The 9,373-nt window shown below is 42.0% G+C and overlaps 1 protein-coding gene across 2 annotated transcripts; it reads right to left on the minus strand.

The window, feature by feature from the left end:
* Window positions 1–1,403: 1,403 nt before the first annotated feature.
* On the minus strand, window positions 1,404–7,941 carry DNAJA4 (DnaJ heat shock protein family (Hsp40) member A4). 2 transcript variants are annotated; one of them, XM_090028604.1, is made up of 7 exons: window positions 7,633–7,941; window positions 5,506–5,686; window positions 4,151–4,255; window positions 3,168–3,395; window positions 2,766–2,996; window positions 2,095–2,195; window positions 1,404–2,009 (listed from the first exon to the last, which is right to left on the minus strand). In XM_090028604.1, exons 1-7 carry the CDS (start codon window positions 7,762–7,764, stop codon window positions 1,794–1,796), a joined length of 1,194 nt encoding a protein of 397 aa, XP_089884730.1. In that variant the 5' UTR covers window positions 7,765–7,941; the 3' UTR covers window positions 1,404–1,793. The 2 variants fall into 2 exon arrangements, with proteins under 2 accessions (XP_089884730.1, XP_089884731.1); XM_090028605.1 differs by lacking the exons at window positions 5,506–5,686; window positions 7,633–7,941 and adding an exon at window positions 5,174–5,423.
* Between the last annotated feature and the right edge of the window lie 1,432 nt (window positions 7,942–9,373).

The raw sequence follows: 9,373 nt of genomic DNA on the forward strand, positions 1-9,373 counted from the left end.
AGCAAAAAAAAGTTCCCCAAAAAGGTGGAATCTCTTCATGCATGTTTGTGTTTCCTGTAAAGCATTTCACAACTGCTCCAAGTATTACATTAAGTAGGTAAACAAACACATTGCTGTGTGAAGTTTGATGCATCTGAACCTTAAGACTGCTGCACCCAGGAGCTTTCTACAGCTCTTCCCATCTAGAAGTTTCCCAATTTACTTACTGATCCAGAAATTAAGAGGTTGCTTTTGCCCTCTGCACAGAATAGGGGTGGCTAATGCAGCTTCAGAAGAACTGAATACATTCTTTTGCTCTCTGTTCCTTATTTAGTTTCCTTCAGCTGTTATCCTTAGAGTCATTATTGCTGCTTGAGAATTGAACAGCTTTTAAAAAGTAGTATGCATCTTGCAGCTAGATGGGTTAGGAAGTCTGCCACCCCAGTACAGAACATGACACAGCTATTACCTCCAAATGTAAAACTGCATTGTGCTATTTAAATGGTAGTGCGGAAGCATCACTTTAAAAAACAAAAATGAGGTACAGAGCCCAACTGTCCTTTGGAAAGGTGTCCAATTTCTACTTCAAGTAGAAGTCTGTTACAGAACATGAGAGAAAATTGGAGTGTAGGAGAAGAATATTCATCTTACTATAAAATTGGCATAAACAAAAACAGCACATTTCAAATTCTAAAACAAATGGATGGAGATAAGGGCATTCCACACTAGTTTGATCATCAAAGATTAGATATGTATTCAGAGGACACATTATTTGACAGCAGGTGAGAACTTAGCCTGTACCAATGTAAGTTTTGGATAAGGTATGAATTTCGCTTAAGAGCTTGAACTCTACTGCTTGCTCCAATTAAAACAAAAAAAACAAAACAAAAACAAAAAACACAAACACACACACAACATTTTTTGATTTGGCTTCTGATTTTGGAAAGGAGTAAGCTAAACTAGGCCATTTATCAGAAACAGGTCCATACTGAGAGATAAGTCAGATAACAAGCATCTCAGGTAGATAAAGCATGGTACTGAAGAACTTAAATACAAGTACTATAGAATTAATATGACAAACTCCTATTTTATATGGCAAGACATATAAATCATGCTGTTGCACATGGGAACCTGCATGAATTATTTACTAAAGCAACAGTATCTGTTCAATCCATTCTTCATTTTACCATGCAGTCTTATGCAAAACTGCTAAGTAAAGAAAGCAGATAGTTAAAACTGAACATCTGATTAATTCTAGAAGGGCTGGAATTATTTGAGTGACTGATGGATAGACCAACTGACTTCAGTACATCTCTTGGTTCTGGGCTAGCACAGAATAAAGCAGATATTTATGGACCTCCACTGTATATGCCAAGTATGGATGACAAATAATTAGCTGAACTTCTCAGAGTCAGAAAACATGCTTGGAATTAATTTTTTATTCTAAGAAATTAACTTTACAATATGAAAAATATTTACACAAGATGGTAAGTTAGCCTAAACTGGTATTGCAGGAGTCTGACATAAATACAATAGATTAAATCACTTTGCTTTGAGTGGCAATTCAATTTATTGCAGTTGCTTACAAAGGTTCACAAATATCTAATAAGTCCCTTTGTTCTCAGCTGCATAACCTGGAAGTGTTTAAGCTGCATGTGAAAACTACGTGAACACACTTAAATAAAAAACTGGATTATAAAAGTGATGGCGCAGCAACTCAATTTGCTGAACACAAGGAAAAAGAAACGAGACTAATGGCTGTTTAAGCCATGTAGTTTTCCATTATGAAAAATGTATATCCATTTTACATCACTTCAAGATGTCTGGCATTGCACTCCTGTTCTAGGTCCTTCCTCATCATCTTCATATGCTTCTCCACTATTACGGTAGGTTTGCTCTCTCGGGTCAAAGTCTACAAGATCTACCTGATCCATGTCATCTGTAATCATGACTACTTCTCGTGGAGGAAGCAGACCTTCCAGCATACGCAACTTCTCCCTTGGAAGCCAATGGTGCTCTGGAAATTGGACCTACAATAAACGTTATTCTGTAAGTCATTATTCCTTAGCTGAAGTGCTACATAAGGCATGAAGGAGAATAAGACAATAAGCTTACCAAGAACTGTACAATTAGACAACCTCTGTCCAATGGAGACTTGTAAATGGGCATCCCTTCATTGTTGATACATTTTAAGTCACCATGCTTTATCACTTCTCCTGTCCAAAGAGAGGTATTAGTTTATTAAGCCTGAAAACTAGTACCTTTACATTCACTTTTTTTTTGTTTTTTGTTTTAAACTGTTGGGCTATAAAGGAAGCATTCCTGTTTACATTCCTATTTGAAAAGCATCTCTCCATTTTGTGAAAACCCAGGCAGACATCAACACGGTGGGGACAGCTGTTTCTAACAGTAGATGAAAACACCTAAACTCAAAAGAATATTATCAATACCCCTTTGAGAATATTCTTTCAAGTTATCTGCTACATATGGATTCACTAAATTCCTAGTTATTTGGTCCCAGTATCTAGCTTCTCAGAAGCCTGACATCTTATAGAGCATATGTACCCACAGACAACACCACTGTGCTAGGCGACCTCACCAACTGAGGACTGACAACTTCTGGACACCAACAAATTGCATTTTGAAAGCCAAAAAAATGGAAAGAGGGTTTTTGATTAGCTATGTGTATGGCTTTAACAGTTGCCAAAAATGTAACTGCTTGTAACAAATTCAGAATCACAGCAGCACCTTCAATAGAAGCAACCGCATCAATATTTAAAACCTACCTGGTCTAGTGGATACAATAAGGATCCTATTATCCAGTGTTTCAATAGTCTTTCTGAAGCCACATAAAGCCTCACAGAGTTGGATTCTCATTTTCATAATTAAATCATGTCCCCGTCTGTGAAAGACACTGTGTTCCCTTTGATCAAGCACAATAACAACATCACCAGGTTCCAGGTCAGGTTCTTGATCACCTTCTCCATGAAATACTATTTTCTGCCCATCTTTCATACCTAAAAAGAAAAAAAGTTACAAATTGGTTTTGTTAAAAACAAACAAACAAAACCCCCTCCCCACAATACTTCAGTCTATTTAGAGTCCCGAAAAATTTTACAACTCAGTTTCTTTGAGTTAAGCAAGTCTACCCTGAAAATCTTGCAACTAATTTGTTTCTTAATTCTTACCTTTATCAATATGAACTTCTATGATCTTTTTCTCTCTAACAACTTTACATCCATTGCAGTTTTCACACCTATCTTTTGGATTTATTCTTTCACCTTGGCCTTTGCATTCTGAACACACAGTTTGAATTTGCTGTACCATGCCAGGTCCAATCTGTTGAACAATAACTTGCATTCCTCTTCCTTTACACATGGGACACTTTTCTATGGCTCCTCTCTTTCCACCATATCCTTGATAGAGAAATAAAAAAGAATTAACCTGAAGCAAAGCTTATAAGGAAAGCTAGTCACTCAGCAACACCAAACTGAAATTCCCTACTAAGTCTCTAATTTTTTGCTTCTAAGGGAGGGAGTATATTTAGATCCCCAGGAAATTCTGTAAAAACTTGTGAAAGTTTAGTTTTTGCATCATGCATCTGTCTCTCTCAGTTATTAAAATTGCCATCAAACCAGATTTTAGATGTACTACCAGATTGCTCACGCCGTCAGCTTTATCCCTCCCTTCATATCCAAGCTGTTTTCAGCAAGGGGTCATAAAATCTTTAATGTGATTACAGCTTTTTTAAACCATGTCATTTGCTAGATTTCTTTAAGCCTAGGTTGTTAGTATTTGCATATAACCCAACTTGTTCTTCCAGAGGTAAAGAGAGAGAAAGCCCCATTAAAGTGGTCATGTGACATTATCCATATGACAAGACAACAAATCTCAAACTTTTACCTGATGCAAGTCAATAAAAGGCAGCTTAAAGAACACTCCTAGCTGTTAAATATTCTATAGCTCTTAATTTGATTCTTGTCTATAAGGATCTTGAACTCTGGTCTCTATTAATATGCAAGTAAGATAACTGCTTTGGTATTAGAGCTTTTTAAATTAGTGACTGGGTACCACAGCAGTTACTCAGTAGAGGTTCATATAAACCACATTTTGAAGTACAAACTAATTGCAAAAAAAGTGAGGATTTTCTCTTTGGTGTTAAAATGCTTACCTTCACACTTTGCACAAATTACATTCTTCTGTAGTGCCAGCTTCCTTGTGACTCCATTATACAAGTCTTCAAGAGATACGCTTAACTGATGCACAACATTCTTCCCTTTAAGGAAAAGGATTTTAAAAAGGTCAACACTGGGACAATTATAATTATCCATGACTTCTTATAAGGTTTCCAAACAGATTGCTTGTTAGTGCAAGACAGTAGCATAAGACTGGGTATATTACAGACACAACAAATATTAGAGGGCTACATTCAACCCTCTCAAATATGCACGACTTAACAGTTTTCACCATTTCACTCGCACAGGAATATAGTTTGACTTTACATCAAGCAATTGTCATTAATCTCATTTGCCGACTTGGTTAAATCAGCAAGAATAAGGGCACTATCAACTTGATACTTGATCCTTGATCTTAAAAAGTTCTTTAATTAGACCCATCTTCAGATTTTCAAGCAGTGGCATAAGCAGGATTCTCCTGGGTAAATCTTTCTGGAATGTAAGGCAGGGGGCTTAGGTTCCAAGAGCAGGCATCCTCCCCCCACTTCCCTCTCCAGCTGCTGCTTCATCCACGTGTTCCACTTACCCCCCAGCCCATGCTCTTAAAAACAGCAGCAGCATGGTACCTGTGCACCAGCTGCTGCAGCTACAAGAACATCACTACGGGGCAGCTCTTATTGCTGGGGTGCAGACTGGGGATGAGGGGTAATTTTGGCATCTTTTAAGCTATACCAAACACTATGGTTTTCATGCCACTGCCACAGCATTAGTAACAGGAAAAAGAATGTTCTGAAACCATGTACTAAGCTGGCAAACAGTGGTGAAACAGTGACAGTGCTACCAAAAGCAAGACATGAGCTCAAGTAAAATTTGAATGAAGTCACTTGTAGTAACCCCAAATATTACCATCTTATGACAGTAGACACATACAGTGAGTGGTTTTTCAAGTTGATCGTGCCCTTTGAGGCTATCTGCCTGAAGTACATCAGTAAGTCAGGGATTTGACTTGTAAGTCTTACCCACAAGTCTTAACTCCAATTCCTCTGTTCTGACATCCTCTCTCTTTCTTCTCACCATTCCTTTCTTCTCACAATTTCCATGTCCCACTTAATAAGTAAAGTTAGCAATATGTCTTAATCATATTATCTATATTGTTAGGCTCTAGTTTCTATAGAAAATGGATCAGTTCATACCTTGCAAAAGTTGCTGTTACAACAGATAACATCTACACTATGTTCATTTAGTAATTATACTAAAAAAAAAACCAACCCAAAAACAAAACCAAAAAACACACTTGTTTCTTATGCACTAGTGTGTGGTTAAGTTCTAGAACTTATTTAGAACTATGTACCTCTTCTCTCTCTATTCATTCGGCCTCCACCACCAAAGAACATGTCAAAGATGTCCATGGGTGAAGAGAAGTTGCCGCCACTCAAGCCTCCTTCTTTAATAGCCTGTTCCCCACCCTGGTCATAAAGGTCCCTTTTCTTTGGGTCCGACAGAACTTCATATGCCTGGGATATGAGCTTAAACTAAAAAAGAGAAAGAGAAGCTCTGAGCAACTATGAGCAATAGCACAAATAACCTGCATAACTGGACTGACTGGTTAACTGCCCCAGGATTTGAACTGCAATCAAAAAAAATTCTTGCAGCACTTGCAATTCATTTATAGAAAGCTTTTTAAACAGTTTGTAAACATATGCAAGACAGACTAGCAAGGTGCTATTACATTAAGCAATCTGTATCATGTCTTGCCCCCCCTGCAAAAAAAGAATACATAGAGCCCATCTTAAAAGTAATTTTATGAATCCAGACTTTTACATTTCTTGTTATCATGAAATGAGTATAATTTTGAATGCATCTTTTATAATTTTGCCTTGAACATTAGATGAGCTACAAGACTGACAAGCATGAACCAGATTATACTTTCACTGTATTCCACAGAAAGCCTATCAATCCTATATCTACTCATCAATTTTTCTTCTGACCCAGACTCCACTGTGAAGCAATTACATTTCTAAAATCAACAGCTCAATTTCCTCCCTTTAAGTTATCTGCACATCAGAAAAGAATTTCCTACATAGTCTCCAAAAAGCATTTTTCCCACAACTGTGGAGCCAAACATATGGAGCAAACATTGGTGTATACAATTGGAATCCTCTAGTTTCATCCTAGTGAAAGCTTCAATGGGTCTAGCCTACAAATAGCACAATTCATCTACTATGCATCCTGCACACTGACTGATGAAACTGCTTTAGAATTACCTGGAAGTAGTTTTCAGCTTCACCAAGTTTGTGAGCCCATCACTCAAACTATGATTATTTCTCAGGTGATGCATAAAAAAAAGGTTCTCTTTTTTACCATCTACTAGAGGTTAGCAAAACCTTTTATAAATCCAAAGACACCTAAAATGGCTCCCTCTGGGGTTACCTTGCCCATCAACACTAGCCTTTTCCATGCAAATATCATGTTCTGAAGAACAGCTCCACCACTTCAAAGCAACAGGATATAAATAAATACTAGGGGCAGCTGCCAGCACTTTTATACATTATGAATTTTTACTGAATTTATACCATCCAATCACTTAGGCCTTCTCTTTGGTAAGGCTTGGAAACTTTAGAAACAGAAACAAAACTTTTAAGGGGGGGGGGGGGAAAGAAGGCGGAAGAGGGAATAAGAAATACCATTAAGTCAGGCCAGATCATAATAGCCAGCTCTGACAGCCTGTTTCTTCCACAAGTTAGCTCCCCTAATTAGGTAACTTTAAGTTTGACAGCTGAATTAGCCATTCTCCCCTTTAAGTCCAGCAAAGCAGAACAAGCTGCAAAAGGAAAGTTCGACTAAAATAATTATTTCCTCTCCAAAAGGCCTAGAAGATTCATTATACTTAGTGATGAAAGTACCACAGTGCTCTTGGAGGCCACTATTTTCATCTACTTAATCTAGGGCAGAATTAAGAAGGGAACACCAAGGACTATATAACACCATACTTTACACTTGTATAAAGCATCTAATGCTTGTGCAGGCTGTAATCACCCATGCACAAGCAGCTAAATAAAGTCCCTAGCTTCTCACCACCAAACTTAACACCCGGGGTTCCTGGGATCTTATTTTGATAACAATGCCGTTTCCATAGGCACAGAGTCACAGCTCCGCCCCCCCACCGCGGGTCTGGAGGGCAGATAAGGTCTCCGCGCACGGACAGGAAGAGGCTGTACGGCTCCCGGAGGCCGCGCCGCTGCGGCCAACGCGTCGGCTCCGCCCAGCACGGAGCCGGCCCCGGTTACCAGGGCTCTCATATCTCCCACGGAGCCGGCCCCAGTTACTAGGGCTCTCATATCTCCCAAGACCGCTGCACCGCCGGCGGCTGCCTGGCCCGGGCCCGCCCGGCCCCTCCCGCGGAGCGGGTGTAAGGAGCTGCCCGCGAAGCGCAGCGCAGCGCACCGCTCCGGAGGATCTCGCCCCGCCCCGCACCTACCCGCTCGCCCTCGCTCGGGTTCTTGTCGGGGTGGTACTTGAGCGCCAGCTTGCGATAGGCGCGCTTGATCTCGTCCGAGCTGGCGCTGGGCTTCACCTGCAGGATGTCGTAGTAGCCAGTCTCCTTCACCATGGCGCCCGCAGCACAGCGCGGCCGTTAGCGCGCCCCCAGTACTAACCCCGGCCCACAAGCACCGCTCCACTTATCTCCTCACGAGCGCCCCGCTTGTCCCGCCGCTTTTATAGCGGCAGCGCCGAAACTTCTGGAATGACGCCGCCCTACGCGACAGGCTGTGGAACGGTCTAGAATTCCCGCGCGTGACGTCACGGCCGCCCCCCCCCCCCCCCGCAACCCCAGAAGAGGAGCCGGGGCGGGGCCTTGCTTGAGTTCTCAGGGTGGGGTGTGCCTCGCCCCTGCGGGCTCGTTCTGACGCGTTTGGAGCGTGCCGCTGCTTTCCGCAGGTGTCTTCATCCTGTCTCGGAGCTTCTCTCCTTGCAGCGACACAACCTCCCATGCTCCTCGCTCGGGCAAGCCTGTGCCCGGCCCCCCTCCGCGCTTCCCACCCCCGTCTCCTCCTCCTTGAATTGTAGAAGGTCAGGGTTGGAAGGGACCTCAGGAGGTCATCTAGACGAGTGTTTCTCAACCAGTGGGGCATGAAAGTCACGTAGGTGGGACTTCAACTCGTATTAATTATTAAGGGAAATTTTCAAATAATACTAAAATTCATGTAAATGTACAAATGCACTTGGGAAAAGTGCAGTTTTGCTTGTATCATGGTTTTTTGGTGAAATGGTTGGTGGGAGGTAAGGTGCAGAAGGTTGAGAACCTGAGCTAGTCCAACCTCCTGCTCGAGAAAGGGCTGTCCCCAACTAATCATCCCAGCCAAAGCTTTGTCTAGCCCAGGCTTACAAACATCTAATGATGGGAAAGTCCACAACCTCTCTGGGTAACCTGTCCCAGCGCTTCACTACTCTACTAGGGAGAACATTCTTCCTGAAGCATCCAGCAGAGCCCTACCGCATCCTTACACACTCACTGCTGGTCCCTATGCTCCCCCCTGCACCCCCAGACATCCTCGGGGAAACTGGGACCTAAAGAGTCCCTCTGACCCCTTGGCTCCCCTCCAGCCAAACAAAACATCCTATTAAGACACTCCCTGCTCAGCTACCCCCAGCAAGTACCTGAGGTACCTTTCTCCCCTGGCTCCCCATCCTCAGGGTTCACAGATTCTGTCTTGGTGCCCCTGTTGCAAGGACAAATTTTAAGGTGGGTGAACCTCAAAACATGACCTCGCTAAGGTAGGTGCTTGGGTAGTTTTCCCAGGAGGTTGAATCAGGCTGTTTAACAGTGCAGACCTATGCTGTCAAGTGGGATTTCCAGCCTGACTTGATAATGGAATAACAAGGAAGCAGTGCTGAAAGGTGCAAACATAGAGAGGATGTATTAGGGAGAAGAGGTAACAAAGGGAAGAGGGGAATATTAATGAAGCCAAGGGAGAACGAACACTAACAACAGGTGGCCAATATACTTTCCACTGTCATCTGTTCTTAGTTTGGTAAAAGAACAACCCAGTATCAGCAAATGCAAATGGCAAACAGCAGTGGTGGCAACCCAATGACAAATCCAATAGGCACTCACTCCAAAGGTCAAAATCTAATATAGGTGGCAGGGAAGTCTCTCAAAGGACTGGGCTTCTGAGCCACAGTCTCACTAAGACAGCAGCCCTGCCAAACCTCACACG

Source organism: Crocodylus siamensis, chromosome 15 (assembly GCF_052110815.1).
Source record: "Crocodylus siamensis isolate JL-2025a chromosome 15, ASM5211081v1, whole genome shotgun sequence".
Taxonomy (NCBI): Eukaryota; Metazoa; Chordata; order Crocodylia; family Crocodylidae; genus Crocodylus; species Crocodylus siamensis.